This window comes from Rhynchophorus ferrugineus, unplaced genomic scaffold (genome assembly GCF_030347505.1).
Source record: "Rhynchophorus ferrugineus isolate W39M unplaced genomic scaffold, kcgeb_rfMv2 rfM7, whole genome shotgun sequence".
Classification (NCBI taxonomy): domain Eukaryota; kingdom Metazoa; phylum Arthropoda; class Insecta; order Coleoptera; family Curculionidae; genus Rhynchophorus; species Rhynchophorus ferrugineus.
Window position 1 is genome coordinate 7,575,611 of NW_027472586.1, and position 21,546 is coordinate 7,597,156.

The 21,546-nt window shown below is 34.6% G+C and overlaps 1 protein-coding gene across 1 annotated transcript; it reads left to right on the forward strand.

Moving 5' to 3' along the window:
• Positions 1-1,218: 1,218 nt before the first annotated feature.
• On the forward strand, positions 1,219-21,200 carry LOC143199880 (uncharacterized). Its single transcript, XM_076410000.1, is given in 17 exon segments — positions 1,219-1,453; positions 1,509-1,654; positions 1,706-2,037; positions 2,997-3,178; positions 3,231-3,492; positions 5,889-6,413; positions 6,466-6,599; positions 7,967-8,132; positions 12,969-13,123; positions 14,894-15,048; positions 15,102-15,460; positions 15,513-15,688; positions 18,031-18,272; positions 18,333-18,435; positions 18,437-18,681; positions 20,645-20,801; positions 20,860-21,200. Coding segments are annotated over 17 exon segments (3,831 nt in total). The 5' UTR covers positions 1,219-1,302.
• Positions 21,201-21,546: the final 346 nt, after the last annotated feature.

Genomic DNA, 21,546 nt, shown 5'->3' on the forward strand with positions numbered 1-21,546 from the left:
AAATTGGTAGGGTTTTTCAGTCCGGATGGGTAAACATTGGCAATTGTGACGATCATATTATTTAGGTAGAGCTTATTTAACCTGTTGTTTACTATATGCAGACTTACACAATATCACTATTCGTTAAAACTGATGTTGTAACTGTTGTAACTAATAAAAAAACTAAAATAAGATAATATACGTTTGTGTAACCTGAATAATCAAAAGTAATATACGAGCAAACAAAAGTGATTCAGTAGGAAGAAGCCTTAACAGTTAATTGATGATTTTGAATGGGTGCCGCGCGAGCTCACTTTTCACCAAAAACAACGACAAGTTGATGATTCGGAGCAGTGTTTGAAGATGATCAAGCGTAATAAACCCGAGTTTTCGCCTCGATATGTCACAAAGAAGGGAATTATGTTGAATAAAAGAAACTAATTTTACCAAAAAAATGTGTTTTACTATGATAAGCCGGGGACTTTTTAACTGATCCGTTAAATGCTCTAAAATGTCATATATTCACATGTCTTATAACATTATTCGTTAAACACTTTAACATTTATCAATGTTTTAAAATGTTTACAAATTTAAATTTAAAATTCATAATTATTTCTACTCATCCTGTGTTTCTTATATGCAAATTATGTAGTTAGTTTCATTGTTAGTTAGTTAGGTTAGTTCAACTGATGCATATTTTCATCACCAGTTATGCATTCCTTAAGTCTTTCTTAATTCAAATTTATTTACCGAAATTTTTAAATACAATGTTTTGAAGAATTTTGCAGACATTTGACAACCCTGCAAACTTTATAGACAAATTTAGTTACATGTTCAGACCCATAGGTCAGTTAAGGTTTTTAATTAGAATAATATAAGAAAGAAGAATAACAATATTGTTACAAAACTAGTACCGACAGTAGTAGTGACTACTTAATTTTACTGTTGTTTTGGATGAACTATACATGAGTTTGCAACATGTTAACAATTAAAAATAATTAATTTAATAAACGAGAACAGGAACGTTCTTGCCAACACTATAAATATTTTAATTGTGTATTATTTCTTCATTTCATTCTGGTTAAAATAAATTACTGACTAGCAAACGAAAGCAAACACGTAATTTTCTTACTAAAAACGACATGGGTATTATCCCTTATGCGATTACTAGTATTCCGCACAGGTTTCATGGAAATAACACGGCATACAAAACATTATCTGCAATTATCTATTGAAACTAGCGGTTTCGGTTTTATAGCGGGATAAATATTTCAGCTGTGACCCAGTAAAGAAGCCAGTATATCGAACGTCCTAAGAAGCAACATGTTACCAAAAGACGAATTATTATACGCGATATTCTATGTTCTAGGAACAGTGGTTGCGAATCACAGCGATCTGCCATTTATGCTCAATGATTTTCTGAAGTCGAATTCTCCTACTCGTATAATTTATTTGGTATCATGTTGGGAATATGGTGAGAGACACTTTTAGGAAATAACCGCAACACTTTCACTGAACCATTTTTGTAGATTACGGAAAATATTTTCAAAAAACACTGCAAAATCTTACCATGACATCTAATTTCGATACCCCTTACCTGGAGTGGAACTTGAAGCAACCGGCTAACATTTTTTTAGATTTGGCCTGCCCCAAGTCCATGAATGTTTTGATAGAAGTTCGTAGTTTACAACCCAATGGACGTTACTTGATTATTGATCAATTTCAGGCCGAAACTAAGCGACTATTCGCGCTATCATTCATCTGGTTATTACTAGGAACATCATCGATGGTCGATCTATCACGTTTCAACTTTCCCATCACCAGCAATATCTTTCTGTTCGAAAGGAACCCCTACGGTTATTCTGTGAAGAAAATCTACAGGTCTTCTTTCAAACTAAATAGGTTTAGCGAGGTTTTCGTGGGATATTGGAGTGTTGATGATGGATACACTGAGATGCGAGTTGATCGAAATAGATTCAGGAAAGTTACTGACGCTGACGTTGCTATCTCCTATGTGGTTGATGATAATGATACTGTCGCCCATGTGAATCATTATAAGTAGGTGGATTTTTTTTCAGCGGCCTAAATCGAATATATAGTCTATCCAAAGTATCAGTGAACCACGTCATCTCAATTTATGGCGTCAAAACGATGCAATGTTGCCCCATTCGAACATAAATAAAATAATGAAACAAGAATATTGTAAAATATAATTTATTTTAATATTATAGTACTCCAATGCATATATTATCGAAAGACTTAAACTACAGTTAATTATACAGCAACAATAGTTTGTAGGTTAGAGTTATTTTATTGTATTTACATTGAATTTCTTTCTAAACCACCTATGGTATCCCCTGGGCGTATAATCCACTTAATTAACAATTAAACATCCAAGTAATGTATTTTATTTTCATTACAGAACATCGTTGCTTCGTTTTCTTGTCACATCTTTCTGATATCACTATATATCTACTTAGTTTCTTCTGATACTACCTGTGTATATTTTTCTTGCAGTCTCTCAGACATATATATGCACATACCTCTGTCACACTTCACAATATGGTTTTCTACAGTTATTCTATATTAATTATATACTCACTTCTAATTGTTTCCACTCTCCTGAAAGTTTCATTCGCTTACTGTCACATTCTAAGCAAGTATTCAAGTCAATAACTAAACTGTTAACTTCCAATCTAACACTAGTTCAGAATTCCACTATTTGTCAATTTCTTCTTCTGTGTGTGATAGAGTTGATCCAAACCGAGTGGTGTTGTATATAATCCTTTCTACATACCCCAACATTTCTTGCCTGTATATCTTTCTGGACCTGCATATCTACTGTCGTAATCTGTAGTTTGTAGTAATTCTTTGAACGTATCACACAACATTGTATCTCTCTTTAAAAGGAATAAAATGATAAGGAACATATTGTCTAGGCAATACACTATACATCTTGATGACGTGGGTTCACTCCTACCTCGGATAGACTATATGAGCTATTTTGTTGTTTGCAGATATAACATTCTAGTGGATTCAGCAACTAAATACAACCACGCTATCCTCCAACATGTCTACTATCTCCTCAGCGCCACCAAAACGGAGGTCTTTAGAAGCTCGTTCAACACTACACGCCTCAACGGCATCGATCATCTGGGAATGTTGGACGATGTGAAACAGGGACAGTATTTGATTGGAGGTCGCAGGAGTCCTGAAATATTAATTGTTGCCTCAATTTTTACCTGTTCTAGGGTCTCCGATACTGTTTGTGTCCGGCGACGTTGACCATTACGATTTACTGGACAAAACTATGAAGTTGGAGAAGAAATTCATCTTTAGGGCGACTCCACATTCATACATCCACAATGTGTTCACGCTGCCCTTTGATTCGTACGTTTGGTATAGCTGTTTCGGTCTCCTGGTGGCTATATTCGTTGTTGCCTACGTGGTCCAGTATTGGGAATGGACGGATCCGGTGTTTAAGGAATATTTGGTGCCTAGATTTACGCTGAGGTAGCATTACCTTTGGCATGTTGAGATTGTTGTATCATTTTGTTCCATTCCAACAGATACCTCATTGACAGGCTTCACTATTCAGTGTATTTCGTCGAAGCTTGACATTTTTTCAACATTTTTTTCAGTGTCTTGAAAACGTCCGAGTAAATCGTATTTATGGGAGGTTTTATTTTTTACCTCCATCTTAAAGAAGGAAGCAGCTGAAGGTCATCGAATGCTATGTAAAGCTCATGGGAGCTATATTCCATCGATTTCAACACGTGAATACTGGTTTTGACATGTTAAAAGCGGTTATTTTGACACCGAAGACAAAGAACGTTATGAACCGACAAAATATTTGAGTAGGATTTGATGGCATTACTCGATGAATATAATTGATACGTTTGAGTCGAATTCGAGTGCGACTAAAGACACAACAATGTTATTCTTTAGCAGGACAAGGCTCGAACACTGGTTAAAACATACCTGGAAACATTAAAATGCTACATCACACGCCGTATTCTCCACATCCTGTTTCTTCTGATTACTACTTAATGATTAATTCTGACTGATTAACTTAATCTGATTAATAATATATTAGGTGTGTAACTTGATTGTATACGAGTTCCTACAAGGAAAACACCATTAAATAATGGAAATGAATATATATCTCCTAGTGACAAATCTGCTGGACGAAGATTTAACTCTTAAAGAGTAACCCAAATACCTATTTTCCATTCGTTGCCATCAAATGACAAGAAATAAACAAACTTAATGGATCCTATTTATGTTGAGTATTGTATATGCCCTTCCCTGATTACCGTAATAATAACAGGTCAATTGAAAAGTCCCCGGCCTACCAGAGTATAAACATCTTTTTGGCGGCGATACACTGATTATAGCGACGCTCCAAATTTCGATACCACTTTTGTATTACGATTTGTCCTTTGCTTCAAAAAGGCCTCAGTTTCGGCGATTACCTCTTCATTCGAGGAAAATTTCTTCCCAGCGAGCATTCTTTTGAGATCTGAGAACAGGGAATAGACGATAGGGGCCAGATCTTGAGAATACGGTGGATGAGGAAGCAATTCGAAGCCCAATTTATAGATTTTTGCCATCGTTTTCACTGACTTGCAATACGGTGCATTTTCTTGTTGAAACAGCACTTTCTTTTTCTTCAAATGCGGCCGTTTGTCAGCGATTTCGTCCTTCGTCCTTCACTGTTGATGGTCCTTCCTTTTTCAAGGTAGTCAATGAAATTTATTCCATGTGCATCCCAAAATACAGATGCTGTAAACTTGCCAGCAGACTGTTGCGTTTTCCCACGCTTTGGAGCGGGTTGATCCTGTGCAGTCCACTCGGATGACTGTCGATTGGACTTCGGAGTGTAATGATGAAGCCATGTTTCATCCATTGTCACATATTGACGCAAAAACTTGGGTTTATTTCACTTGATCATCTTCAAACACTGTTTCGAATCATCAACTCGTCGTTGTTTTTGGTCAAAAGTGAGCTTGCGCGGCACCCACTTTGCACAGAGCTTTCTCATACCCAAATATTAGTGAATGCTATGATGTACACGTTCAGTTGATATCTTTAGGGTATCTGTTATTTCATTCACTTTCAATTTACGGTCATTCAAAATCATTTTGTGTATTTTTTAAATGTTTTTGTCGGTAACAACCTCTTTTGGGCGTCCGCTGCGTTCACCGTCTTCGGTGCTCATTTCACCATGTCTAAACTTAGCATACCAATCCCTGATGGTTGATTTTCCTGGTGCAGTGTCTGGAAACTCGGCATCAAGCCAAGTTTTTGCTTCAACTGTATTTTTTCCCTTCAAAAAGCAATGTTTTATCAACACGCGAAATTTCTTTTTATCCATTTTTTTCACAATAACTAAATTTGCTTCACGGAAAATGCAATCATTCACAAACCAATGATCCGACAGCTGTCAATCTTTTTAGAGTTAGGGCTAACTAAAAACATATGGATTTAATTCTAGTAGCGCCATCTATGTGTCAGGCCGGGGACTTTTCAATTGACTTGTTACAAATAGGAGTATTTATGAAAAAATGTGATAGGCGATGAATGTATATTGTTTTACAAAAGTGCTGAACTAAAAAAGCTGTGGCTATACCTCAGTGTTTCAGTATAAAGGCGTCAATACAGAATATTAAGTTTCTGATTAAGCGATAAACTTAAACCTCAGAAAGACCTCATTGGTTAAAGAAGCTTAGAAGAAGTGCCTCTTAAACTTACAATGAGAAGTTCTTTCTAACGCGACATATTCAACATAATTGGCTCCATCCGATTACCACTTGCTCATGTCAATACGACCTTAGTGAAGTCTATAAAGATTAGTGTTATCGAATGTTCAAGACTATTGAAATTTTCAGTACTCTGAATCCTTTCAGGCCTCATCCGGTCGACATATTCCTCATGGAGGTTGGTTCCGCGGCCCAGCAAGGATTCGAGTCGGAACCTCGGAGCAACGCCGGCCGGATAGTATTCATCTTCACGCTCATCTCCCTGATGTTCCTATACACCTCCTTCTCGGCCAACATCGTGGCCTTGCTGCAGTCCACCTCGGAACGGCTCAACCACCTGGAGAACCTGCTCGACTCGCGCATACCGGTGGGGTTCGAGAACAACGTCTCGATGGAGTACTTCGAGGCCATCGATTTCGACAACAAGAACCGCGAGTTCTGGAACAAGTTGCACCGGCCGGTGTTTTACAGCATAGAGGAGGGGGTGCGTAAGATCAAGGGGGAGTTTTTCGCCTTCTACGCGGACACGTCGAGGGTATACAAGTACGTCGGCGACTGGTTTTTGGAGAGCGAGAAGTGCGGCTTGCGGGAGATACCGTTCCAGAGCAGTCACGTGGATTACTGGCTGGTGATGAAGAAGAACAACACGTACAAGGAATTGTTAAGAGCCAGGTAACAGATCCCGCGAGATTCTCATTCTTTTTTGATGAGTTTTTCATTACAGTATGCAGAAAGTCAATGAAGTCGGTTTACGGAGCCGTGAATATCGGAGAATGTTCACTAGAAAGCCCCAGTGTGACAGTGATGGTGGTACCTTTGAAAGCGTTGGTATAGCCGATAGTTATGGCGCATTCTTGTGTAAGCAATAATTTTTGTAAAGTACTTCTAACTTCAGGACATTGAATTAAAGCAAGGACTAAAAATGAAAGTACTTATTCTACGATAGACATTTAGGCTTAATATCTCTATCATTCTTTTTTAATGCTCTGAATTTTACTACAACTTCAGTAAATTAGATCAAATGGTTTCTTCTTAAGCTTCTGACAAAACTTAGGAGATGGAAAATCTCAATATTGATGTCCTGATGGGGCCTCTATTCATGTCTTTGTGCATAACGTTATCGACAGATTCTACCCTTAGGTTCTTATGGTAGATTGTCGTTACCAATGTACCATGAAGCATCCACAACAGCTCGTAGTACCTTGTTTTGGAATCTTTCTATGTTATGATATTTATTTTGTTTTGTCTAGTCCCCATAATTGAATACTAAGTCTACATTGGCTTTAATACTTGTTGATATTTGATTGTATTTCCATACGGAACTATTTGCTGGTGTATATATACCGGCTTGTGCTTGATTCTTTCCATTTTTTCGCCAAGAATTGTATTTTGGCAAAGGTAGAAGTATTTTACTCTTATGGTTCAAACCCTCACGCCAAACTTTATCGAGAGCTTGAGTAACATCTAAAAATATTGGTGAACAAACTTTCTTTCCTTCTAGTGATTTTTCTATGACATTGATTATTCTGTGAACCTCATCAACCACGGAATATTGTTACCGATGATCTGGTATAAGATGTTCTCTGCAGTAATTATTCTTTTCAGTAGACGTTTTTTAAATAATTTGGATATTGATTGGTAATTTGGGCATGACTGTTTCATAAGGCGGCTTCCTTGGTTTAGAAGTCACTATTTTTTCAGTCACTTTCTGCTGCTGTGGTACATATTGTAGTCTGATTGAAGCTTTTATTTGGTTGATGATTTTAATTAGTCACAACATTATAGAAAATATAATAAATTGTCCTTATAGCATTTGTATCATATCCAAAAAAAATGAATGCTGAAATGTTTCTTTTTACTAACAATCATTACCTTGTCTTGTTATTATTATTTTATTATAATAATACTTCTCTCCTAAGAAATTTCGTCAAGTGACCTTGGAAGTTTATATAAAATACGTATATATATATATACATAATATAAAATTGTAAGAGCAACAGGAATATCAAGCAGTTGAGGAAACTGAATGAAAAGTTTTATGCAAAATAGCTCTAAAGACTTGAAATTGTTGTATTTTGTTGCATACACATGTATTATATATTACATTACATGTATTTTTGTTACATAAACTTGCATAACAATAATATACCGGTATTTCTATAATGTCAGCAAAATGTTAAAAGCAATAAATGTTTATATATTTATAATTTAATCTTATTTTGCAGTTATGGCGGTTGGAGTAGGTCTGAGTTTAATGTTAATGTTTTTGGAGATGGCTTGGAATAACTACATAAGATATAAACATGTCAAGTCAATGAGTATTATCGATGCAAGTGAGGTTGAAAATGAATTGGATAAAACTAGGGGTTTTGATGTGGCCTACATGGAATGACTGGCCTGATTGGATGACCTAATTACGATATGATATGTCTATTATAATTTAGAAGTTTGAATATAATTATTGTAGAAATATAAAAATAAATAACATAAAAAATTGTGTTTTCATTGTCATTCCAATGTTTATTCCTTGGCTGATTCATAGTAGATATGCTAGTTTATCGATTATGTCTTCATGTACGACTAGGATATGAGATTTATTTTGATTACTCAATTTATTACACCTTAGAATAGGATGGGTCAGATTTTTTAAAAATTTTTTCATATTTTTTACTGCCATTTCCTCTGAAATAATTTACTATAAGTAGTTTTATGCTGAATTCACTGGTAGTATAATATTTTTTATCTTAATAAAATGAAAAATATATTTTCAAAATATGAGAGTATTTCTGTTCATATCACATAATTTAAAAATTATACATCCCAAAGCAATTTAACGTGAATTTTTGTTCCTTTCGCACCAAAATACCAAAATAATATTGACAACTTTTTCATTTTCATTCAGATAATCAAAGATTTAAGAATATTTTAGTGACTATAAGAAATTTTAAGTAAAATAAATGTTGGTATAATATTCTTTCTATAACCTCCAATTTTTGAACTTCGATTTCTGTTTATGTCGCATATCTCAAAAACTATAAGTGCTAAGGCAATTTATTATGGATTTTCGTTTCTTTCATCCCAAAATATATATGTTTTGGAAATTTTGTTTGTATCCGACAGATGAAAAATTTTAACACTTTTTCCATATATATAGTCGTAAAAATTTGCCATTTTTTCTCTCATTTTCGACCAAATAATCTTAGGTTTATGGTGAATGGTTAATAATATGTTTTCTACATTCCTTCAGTTTCATGTTAAATAATGAAAAATGTTTTTCTAAAAAATGGGTAGTTTTCTGTTTATGTCTAATATCTCAAAAACTATTAGTGCTAAGGCAATTTATCATGGATTTTCGTTTCTTTCATCCCAAAATATATATGTTTTGGGAATTTTGTTTGTATCCGACAGATGAAAAATTTTAACACTTTTTCCATATATATAGTCGTAAAAATTTGCCAATTTTTGCCATTTTCAAGATTTTTTCTCTCATTTTCGATCAAATAATCCTAGGTTTATGAAAATTACAGCAATTTTAAAGAATTTTACGCAGAATCGAATGGTTAATAATATTTTTTCTACATTCCTTCAATTTCATGTTAAATAATGAAAAATGTTTTTCTAAAAAATGGGTAGTTTTCTGTTTATGTCTCATAACTCAAAAATTATAAGTGCTAAGGCAATTTATCATGGATTTTCGTTTCTTTCATCCCAAAATATATATGTTTTGGGAATTTTGTTTGTATCCGACAGATGAAAAATTTTAACACTTTTTCCATATATATAGTCGTAAAAATATGCCACTTTTTGGCATTTTCAAGATTTTTTCTGTCATTTTCGATCAAATCATCCTAGGTTTAAGAAAATTACAGCAATTTTACAGAATTTTATGCAGAATCAAATGGTTAATAATATTTTTTCTACATTCCTTCATTTTCATGTTAAATAATGAAAAAAGTTTAATTTATCATTATATAATTTTATACCATCTTTAGTTTTCAAATAAGAGATGATATCAGCATCCATATGCGTGTTCAATACTCAGGATGTAGTAGATACAGTGGGCTGAAACTTACAAAAAATATTGCCATTTAAAGAAAAAGGGTTTATATATACTTTATATGGATATTCGAGCTCAAATTAAAAATTAAAATCGTTTAGTTATACTTGCGTTTCTATTTTTACGATAATTACGTTCCCATGGTAATCAATTATATTAAAGATAATTTGGAAACACAAAACGATTAAAAACTATTTTCAATTCACAACGCCCGTAAAAGGTTAGTATTTAAAGGGATTTGAAGGATCATAGATAATTTAATCGGTTTAAATGTCTAATTACATTACATCATTAGCTGTATACGTATTTTTTTCGATGCACATTTTTTTGTTTTCACTCTTTCTTTATATTTACAGATATGTCGAGTTATAAAGTTATTATATTATCTGTTTCTGAGAAGTAAAGGAAATCAATTAATTTCGTGTCTTATTGAAATCTATTGTATGGTCTTATTGACTCTGCTAATAATTTATATCAGCCTAAACAACAAATAGGCTTAGCCGGGCTTAACCGGTTACATATAACTTCGATATTGTATATTTACATAATGAAATAAATAGTGCAACGATCATAGAATATGAATACTTGATGATTAGAAGAATGTGAAATGGCCCTGTAAATCTTCATTTACATTGCCTTAGATGTAGCACAAGAATTCGATAAGGTTTGGCATGAAGGCCTTGTTCATAAACTACAGAAAATGCTACCAAAACAACACACCGAACTATTAAAATCATACATTAAAACCAGAAGGTTTAGAGTCAAACAAGAAGAAGCTTATTCTACAGTAAAAGAAGCTAAAGCAGGTGTACTACAAGAAAGTGTACTGGGACTAATGCTTTATCTACTCTACACTTATGATATATCACAAATGGAGAATATTACGATGGCTACATTTGCTGATGATACTGCGATTATAGCTGTCGGAGGTTAGAGTGAAGAAGCCTCACGAAAATTACAAGCAAGTTTTTTTTTACTCTTTGTGATTCCACAATCTGCCCTAATGGCTTGAAGAACATAGATTAAGTTTAGATGATACCATATTAGAGAGTGAAGTATTTGAAAGATACATTTTTTGTAAATAACATTTTTTCAGGAATTAGGAATAATACAGTGATTAAATCTAATTTTATCAAGAAAAATGTACACAGAATGTAATAAACGAAACTGAGGACACTGTGATAAAAGAATGATTTGATAAGAAAACATAACAAAGAAGGAAACAAGAACTAGGCCCAAGAAGGTAAATATGTCCTCTAATAAAAATAAAATGTGTTACTTGGATGTACAATTATTAATAGGATGGCTTGAGCCTCCAGGGTATACCATAGATGGTTTAAAGAAGAGTTCAATTTAATATAATAAAATATCTCTAACCTACAAACCATGGTGGCTGTTTAATTAACTGTAGTTTAAATACTTCGATAATATATAAGTAATGTACTATAATGTTAAAATAAATTATATTTTATAACATTTTTATTTCATTATTTTATTTATATTAGAATATTGTTATATATCTAAGCTAAAATTAAAATTCGGCAACATTGCACCGTTTTGTCGTCATAATTGAGTCATTCGTCATTTGAGTCATGCTACTTTGGATAGACTATATGTAGCAGGTTCTCTCATTCACATCACTGATTGGTATACTGCGAATTAACAAGTCAATTGAAAAGTCTCTGGCCTACCGTAGTAAAATACACTTTTTGGCAAAATTAGTTTTTTTTATTGAACGTAATTTCCTTCAAGGGTGATAAACTGATTATAGCGACCCTCCAACTTTTCGATGCCATTTTTGTATTACGATTTGTTCTTTGCTTCAAAATAGGCCTCGTGATTCGACGAAAATTTCTTCCCAGCGAGCATTCTTTTGAGATCTGAGACCAGGAAATAGTCGCTGGGGGCTAGATCTGGAGCATACGGTGGATGAGGAAGCAATTCTAAGCTCAGTACATGGATTTTTGACACGGTGCATTGTCTTGGTGAAGCAGCACTTTCTTTTTCTTCAAAAGCGGCCATTTTTCGGCGATTTCGTCCTTCGAACGGTCCAATAGCGCTATGTAATAGTCACTGTTAATTAATGGCCCTTTTTTTTTCAAGGTAGTCAATGAAAATTATTCCATGCTCATTCCAAAATATCCCATCGTGTGTAGTCCACTCGGATGACTGTCGATTAAACTTCGGAGTGAAATGGTGGAGCCATGTTTCATCCATTGTCACATATCGACGCAAAAACTCGGGTTTATTACGCTTGATCATTTTCAAACACTGCTCCGAAACATTAACTCGTCATTGTTTTTGGTCAAAAATGAGCTCGCGCGGCACCCACCTTCCACAGAGCTTTCTCATACCCAAATATTCGTGAATGATAATGATATGGGGTACACGTTCAGTTGACTTCTTTAGAGTGTCTGCTATTTCATTCAGTTTCAATTTACGGCCATTTAAAATCATTTTGTGGATTTTTTATATGTTTTCGTATGTGACAATCAAAAGACAAATGATTTTCCTGGGGCAGTGTTTCCATTTCTTTTCACAATAACAAAAGTCGCTTCACTCAAAATGCTGTAATTCACAAACTAATGATCCGATAGCTGTCAAATTTATTAGGGCTAACTGATAATATGCCTATACACACCGTCAAGATGGTTCACTGTTGATATGGGGAGCGTCAGAAAATCATCAAATACCATCCCTGGCCAGCACAATCACCAGACTTCAACATAACTGACCCGCTATGGGAAGAAAGTAAGGGGTAGTTTGCTATATTCAACATCAGTGAAGCAACTGGCCGATGTTTTGGAATTAGAAACTATTCAGGCAATATTCGAATCTATTGCGCGAAGGATTATAGCTGTTTTAATAGTGAGTGGTGACTTAAAACCATATTAATAATCAAACATTTTGAATATATCAAGGGTTCATATAATTTTGTCCATCCTGTGTATTTGTCCGTTGAAAATATTCGTAAATTCTAGCCAGCTGAACAAATAGCATTTAATAGAGCATAAATGCAGTAATTTTCCCAGAAAATATGGATCAAAGTCATGCCATGCATTACCGTAAATCCTCGAACATATCGTTTCCTTATCCAAATTATACGTTTATTTATTTTATTAACATTCCCGAAAAGTATCCGGTTTTGACTGCATGATTGTTGTTCTCAGTCGACGTTATGCAAGCATGGGATTTAGAGAGCTCTATTTAATCCTCACCAGCTGTGCGATCTACCGAACTGGGGCTTATTCCCGGTTTATTCTGGATTTTGTCGAATATCACGGAGATAATGTGAAAGTTACTTTATACGATTGCAACAAAAATGGTAAAATGAACCCTTATATGTTTCAAATAAGATTTCAGGCGCTTTGAAGAGTAATCCACATTTATTAGATCTTATTTTGTTGAATCATCGTTTTCTTTTTGTTTATTTATTAAATTTTGTGTTTTTTCCAATTACATTTTAACTTTTCTTAGAGATTATTGTCGTATAAGTTTCAGGAAATTATTATTTCCTAACATATTATTTTAAAGTCACATATCTTTAGCAAAACTCATTCAATATCATTTCGAGCTATACTATAGAGCATTTAAATGGTAAAAGTCCGTAAGTCATTCTAGATGAAAGAGTGATAACTCTATAACTAACTCTAAAAGAGGTTTGTAACAGGTGGGGCAAAAGTTCCGCTACCATTTTGATTGCGCGCCATCTTGGTTATGAGTTGTTTAGCCTAGTTTCACTTTAACCATTGTATTATGTAGATGTCGAAATTTTATTATAGGTAAATATATGCCGCAAGAACGAGCCAAGGATGATATAAAGACCAATTTAACATTTTATGACAACCAAGCTTTCTTATCTATTCTTTGACCAAAGTTAGAGGCAATTAAATGGTAGCGGGACTTTTTCCTCACCGTTTAAAAGTTACTTGGTTCGGTTGTTTGCTCAGAAAATTTATAAAGATTAATTTTTGGCCAAACGCGATCAAAAGCTTGTGAGACATCCAGGAATATTGCAAGGCAGTATTTCTTTTCTTCAAACGCTCTTTCAATAGCCGCAATTACTCTGTGCACTGGATCGATTGTTGAATGGTGATTTCGAAAACCAAACTGGAAATCTGGTATTGTTACCAAATGTTTAACACGTTTAAATATCAGTTTCTCAAATAGCTTTGATATTGCAGGTAGTAGCGAAATAGGTCTGTAAGATTCGACTTGTTCTGCAGGTTTGTCAGGTTTTTTGAGCATAATTATTTGTGCAACTTTAAAGCATTCCGGGACATGCTTCAGCCTTAAACAGGCATTAAATATATATGTCAACATGATGATTGCTTTTCGTGGCAGTTCTTTCAATAATCCAGGTGAAATGTCGTCTATACCAGGTACCTTTTTAGGATTGAGGTTATCAATTTCAGTGGCAACTTCCAGTGGAGAAATTAGATTTAGATCCACATCGGGTTGATAAACAGGAGATGTATCCATGATAGATTCGAACCCATTCAGTTCGATCATTTTTAATAGGCGGTACTCGAATAATTGGTCTTTTAAATCTTCGAGTTGCTTTCCATACCGAATAATCTTTGTCTGCTTGTGGGCTTAATTCACTTACATACTTTTGAAAGCAATTCTGTTTATATTCATTGATCTTTTGATTCATCCGATTACAAATTCTGTTAAACGTAGTTTTGTCAGCAGCATTTTTGGTTCTGTGCCATACTCTTCTAGCTTTTCGCCTTTCTTTTATCATTTCTCTAATTTCGAGGGGGTAAAGTACTTCATATTCTGATTTTTCTCCTTCTATAAAGATAAATGCTCACTAAAAAAGTAGTACAAAATAAATAAATTTGAGCAGATAAAGCTGAAATTAATTTTTCCCCAAACTACTTTATTTTCTGGCAGTTCGTTCAAATTTACAATCAATTATTTAATCTATCAACTTAAAAGCAATGGGCAATACTGTGACTAATTGTGTAAATCAATTTCCGAAAAACTGAAAATTGAGATAAGAAAAACGTTATATTCACGAAACTTTTTCACAAACCTAATAAAACAAATTAAGAACATATTGGCGAAGGTGCCACTAATCATATTTCAGATTTAAGAGAAACGGCAAAATCGTTATCGGTTCAAGGACACCCAAACAGAATACTCACGACTAGTATGAGAAGGATGGAGTATCCGGTACCTTCGTACCAGCATTTTCTGGTGGTGCAGACATCCTGTTCCGGAGTTTTACCACTATTAAAAAGGGTACAACCTGAAAATTTTAGTCCCGACACAAACCTCATTTCTACTCTTTTCAGGTTAATGAAGCGTCCTTGTTCGCGCCGCCTTTTCATTGGGTACTTTTGACAACCAAAGAAGACGGAGAAGACTTCGTGTCTTCGTTGAGGAATTTCTCTTTTCTCGTAGACACAGACATAAATATCGGCGAAAAAGTCACGGAAGGCCACGTAACCGTTAAGAAACTTTTCAAGAAACAAGCGTCGGACACGGAGCTTTTAGAAGAACCTTATGGTCAATGGGACGAGCGTTCAAAGTTCCGCGAAAATATCGGATTCGAGGTTATTACGTGGAAAAGGCGAAGGAGCCTGGGTGTTCGCTTGAGAGCCTGTCTCGTTATCACTAATCCACAATCACTGAATCACCTGACTGATACAAGGTACAGCATGCTTAACGGGAAATAACTAAGTAAAAGCTGGTTTTATTCGTAGAGATAAACATATAGACAGTTTGTCGAAAGTCTGCTATCCGCTGTTGAAGAATCTGATTTCGATTTATAACATTTCGTTGAGCATTCAAGTGCAGAGGACGTGGGGTTACAAGGACAATCAGTCCAATTGGTCGGGAATGATGGGATTGCTGACTCGAAGAGAAACCGACATCAGTGGTAACAATATCTTGTTTTCAGTCGTTATTTATGTTAATTAATGTTAATTGCTTACCGAGCTTGTTGCTTTGTTCTAGAGAATGAAGCTTACCATTTGTGAAAAACTGTGTTGGAATATTGTCTAGAATGAACTTGTTAGGTGTCTGTATATATTTTGATCATTTTATAGTTTAGAAACAGTAACACAATTAATCAAATTATACCATCATTTTTTAGAACTTTTTCTCACTGTTTCCAAAGATATATTGATCCTATTAATCTATTTTCACACGTCTTCAGGATTTAAAAGTGGTATGAAGGAGCCTTGTCTAGTTAATACATTTTGCAACGTGTATCTGGGAATTGCTATGCAAGAAGATGGTTTTTACTCCTGTTACTTGCTGTAGCTGCTCTTTTTGCAGCAGTATGTCACTCAGTTTGTTTTACTGGCGTCGGCAAACATCAGTAGGAACTGTTTCGTCCAGTTTTAACAGATCCTATTCCACTACACTTTCCTGATATCACTACAGACACATGAAACCTTTATGAACATGGTTCTTCTGGACTGACCCATGGCTTTTTGTAATTTGAACTGTCATACTAGATCCACTTTCATCGCCAGTCACAATATGTCACAGAAACCACTTCTTTTTGTCTAATAAGTAATGATACCGCAATTTTTAAATGCTTGAAAACCGTCAATTAATCATCTGCTAAACTGTCTGAAAGTTATTTGAGAGTTTAAGGTGGGTTTTATGTTTCTCACGAGTGTTGCGATTCATTATCTTCGAACTTTTTTGGTCTTCCAGGGTATTATTTGTCACTGAAATCAAAATGACTACTTTTAAATCGTCGAAATCAAAACCAATAAATGGTATATGACGAAGCAGCATAACCATTAGTTTATAAAAAGGCTTGATGAGCTTCGGCAGCAGGTCTCTTTAAATCAAACAAACAAAGTACAAAACAAAGCACATACGCCCATCATTACTTTTATTTACTGTTTTTGAAATATTATAGAGAGAAAAAACCTAATACGAACACACCAGTTTGGGTTTATTAACGAACATTCAACAATTGACCAGGTCCACAAAATAACAGTTGTTATTGAAAAAGCCTACGAAAGTAAAAAAGTATGACCTTCGGTAAGGTTTGGCATGAAGGCTTTATTCATAAACTACAAAAAATGGTACCAAAACAACACACCGAACTATTATAATCATACATTAGAACCAGAATGTTTAGAGTCAAACAAGAAGAAGCTGACTCTACAATAAAAGAAGCTAAAGCAGGTGTACCACAAGGAAGTGTACTGAGACCAATGCTTTTTCTACTCTACACTTGCGATATACTACAAATGGAGAATATTACGATGGCTACATTTGCTGATGATACTGCAATTATAGCAATCGGAGACAATAGTGAAGAAGTGACAAAATAAAATATAAATAATTGGACACAAGCTTGAAAAATAAGAATTAATGAAAGTAAATCTGTACATGTGCAGTTCGCCTATAAATAGACTGTACAAACACCAATAACATTAAATAATACTATCATCCCATATAGCAACAACGCTAAATATCTCGGAATGAATCTTGATGCAAAACTTCGCTGGAATTAACATATATTGAAGAAACCAAAAGAACTGGAATTGAAATATAGGAAAATGTACTGGCTAATTGGAAGAAAATTACAATTATCAGTAAATAATAAATTGTTATTATACAAGCAAATACTGAAACCTATATGAACATACGGAGTTCAATTATGGGGATGTTCTGCAAAGAGTAACATAACAAAGTCCTGTACACCGAAATACTATAAGACTGATTACCTACATAGAGACCTTCATACACCCACAGTGTCAAGAATTCAAGACAATTACAAGGGGGCATGGGGGAAAGACTCCATTCTCATGAGAATACTGAAGTATTACAGCTTTTGGATACCACCAGAACAGGACACGGACTCAAAAGAATCAAACCATCTGATCTTGTGTAATGTTGTGTATATAATAAAAAATACAGCAGTGACATGTATAAACATTATTTCAGCAGAGAGTGAGATAGGGTCGATGGGTCCTCCTAGTTATATATCTAAATTTAAGTTATCCTAAAGACAAATTGTAGGTTAGACGGAAACGATTAGTAACAATGTAATAATTAAATAATAAAAAAAATTGTTTTGAAAATAGCAAAACCAAACCATTGAAACTTGTTAACTAATAGTTGGGACCATGTGTAATTTTGATATACAAAATTTGATGCTTGGATTGGTTTGTCCAAAAATCATATGGGCCTCTTAAAAGCTTAAGTGTCAGACTGGAAACTTGTCGTATGATGTGACATTTATGATTCTAGGAACATCTTTGTTTATGACAAGAGAACGAGTCAGCATCATCGATTATATTGCCACTGTTTCGCCTACTAGATCAAAGTTTGTGTTCAGACAACCGAAATTATCCTACGTTTCCAATATATTCACCCTACCCTTCGATTCGAAGGTTTGGATGTGTAGCGGGTTACTGATAGTCATAGTCACCGTCGTACTCTATGTTCTCATCAAATGGGAATGGAAAAAGAAGACGTTCGTCAAGATCGAGGTACCACTAAATGGCGAAGGCGCCGAAAGGATTATTGACCATGTTGTGCTATTCTTGCAGGACGATGTGTGTACCGAACCGGAGCTGACCGATTCCTTCATGGAGGTGGTGTTCGTTATATTTGCGGCTTTGTGCCAGCAGGGGGCGTCCGTAATACCATACAGGTAAAAAAGATGCATTCGTAATCGAAGGATTTGATGTTGGACCATCGGGTATTTTCAGTTCTCCCGGCAGAATAGCTACCATCTTCCTTTTCATTGCGGTGATGTTCCTGTATGTTTCGTATTCAGCAAACATCGTGGCGTTGCTGCAAATGTCGTCTACTAGCATCAAAACCCTCGAAGACCTCTTGAACTCTAGGCTTCTGATAGGAGTTGACGATTTAGTTTACAATCGTTTTTATTTTTCGGTAAGTTAACACAGGGTATCTCAAAAGTAAACCATTTAGTGAGTTTCATGCCCAAAGAGGATGCTGGGGCACGTTAACAAGCGCTCATTTGCTTGGATTACGAAGACAACCACCTGACTGACAATCTGAGGCTTTAATTTTTTCACTAATCGAATTTCTATAGATACAACCTCAAGGTGTTGTGCAAAGTGTGAGGTAATGAAGATCTATTTACCTTTAGAGAACTTGCATGTGTTTGTATTGAATTAATCGCCCGAATTATAATTTTCCAGTATTATATCGATTCCGTAAAGCATTTTGCATATCATATATTTTGCATATTTATACAATCATCGAATATTGAGGAATGCTCTGCGCTCTACAGTTGATGAACTCTCGATGAATGCTCCATAGACTTCAAAACCTCCTTTTGGTCTGTCTTGTATACTATATTAGTATCTAAATTTTTGGAGAGTTAAATTACACGGGTCAACATAAAATTTGAATTTGACTGAAACCATTAAATTCCAATTCTCGAGGCCGTAATTAGACAAAAAAAAAAGATATGGCATGAAAAATTTTGATTTTTTATTTAGGAAACCGCTTGAACGATATTTTTCAAAATCTGTGGTGCTATTGAAAATGAGACCATTTAAATGAACATTTTAATAATTTTTATTAAGTTTTACTATCAAAGTAACTTACAAAAAAGTAGGAAATGATTTAAAAGTGTACGCTTTTACTTTTTCGTTTATGTTCATAGGTACTATCTCTTAATAAACCCCAAATGTAGTCTTCCATCATGTTTTCATTGTATTCATATAGGTCATCATCAAGCAAATTCCACTGTTGTAATCGAAAGCCCAAAAGCTCTGCTTTACTTCCTGGAAAATTTAAATCCCGAATTATATCATTAAAATCTTCTATAGTAATAAGATGGTGTTTTGGTTTTTCTGGTGTAGGTAAAAACTACTTATCGGAATTACTTTCATGAGAACTAAGACATGAAATACTTTTCCGAGATAATTTTTCCGGTAGGTCAGGTACTGATTGTGTCAGATTATATACAACTGGAGCAGAAGATTCCAGATCAGGATATTCGATAGATTTTGCATCTTTACGTCTATGTCTTTTACTCGGATTCACACTGCAAAAGTAGCAGTCGTTAACGTAATCTTCTGGTTCTCACCAGATTCTTGGTGTTGCAAATTTCATTGACCTTTTCTCACCTCGGTACCAGCGTAAAATATAGAAACAGAATTTAATACGTCTGTTATATTTAATTCACCATTTAATTAAAATTTGCTGATTACCTTCCAAACATCTTTGGAGTGGAGCCCATATCTTGTCTTGATTCCGAACAGGACAGTTAAAATATGCTTCGTAGGCTTCACAGAGATCGTGAGATTTATTTAATTCATATTTTATATCTCCAACTTTAATAAATTGGCCACATATATGACAAAATGCATCAGCATCATATTTACACTTTCGCAAAGACATTTTAAGGTATTCTAGATTTGTACCGGAAAACGCCTAATCGTTGTTTATCACTCTAGTGCGATCTATCAGCGCTGTGTGAACGTTTAAATCCCTCTCTTAACGCGCGATATTTCTAAATGTATTTAAAAAAATTAAAATGTATAAACAATTCAAATATGTTTGTTCATAACTAATCAGAAAATCATAAAATAAACTTTAGGACAAAGAACGAAAATTTTTTCGTAGAGTCGTGTTATAAGTTTGATCTATTTTGTTGATGTTTCTTTATTTGATATATACAGAAAGTACGTAATACATTATTTTAATGAGTACTGCCTGATATTAAAACATATTTACACACTTCAGTAGGCAATATATTATACATTTTGACGACGTGAGTTCGAATTAAAAGAAAACAAATTAATGAAATACTTTTAAAACAGTTGCGGATTTCAATCATGATTAATTTTTTTAAAAACACATCGAAATTAATCTTTTTTAGACGGCAGAAGAACCGATTCGTAAAGCCATTTACGAAAGAAAAGTGGCTCCACCCGGAAAACCGTCGAGTTACATGTCTATGACCGAAGGAGTACGAAGAATGAAGGAGGGCTTGTTCGCCTTCCACATGGAGACAGGCTCCGGCTATAAATTAGTCAGTGCGTCATTATCGCAACCGTTACATCGATTCTGTATCTAAATAAAACTTATTTATAGGTGAAATATTCACGGAGAATGAAAAATGCGATCTCCAAGAGCTCTCCTACATCCAGGTGGTGGATCCCTATTTTGCGGTAAGCAAGAATCTTTCGTATAGGGAGATGTTCAAAGTGGGGTTCCACCTGCTTCGGGAGAACGGTATGCAGAGACGAGAAAATAACCGCATCTACACCAAGAAACCGATTTGCACGTCGATGGCCGGCAGTTTTATCAGTGTCGGTATCATAGATTGTTATTTTGCAGCCGTTATTCTTCTGGGAGGGATTGCTGCATCTATGGTCATGTTTTTTCTTGAAATTTTAATGCACAAATACAACTTATTCAGTGGTGGGTTTTAAAAGAGTTTTGAAAATTTTTTGTATTTTTTTGCCACTGAAACTGTATTTGACATCAGTTCTTTTCATCGTCCACCATCATCCAATAATTACTTCAATTATTTATTTAAAAAAATTTATTTCAATATTAGGTTATTGGTTTGCTTGCGTTTCTTTTCCTGTTTTTCTGTGGACTGAACAAAAGTAATTGATTGATTGTCCTCTTTGATTTGATGTCTTCAATATTTAGCAAAAAAGATAAGAAGGTTTTGTAAGACGTGAGTTTAATGTTCATTAACCAACCAACAGCTATGATTATGAACTAATCACCATATTCAGGCAAAGCTTTTATGTCTATGTGTGATGGTAG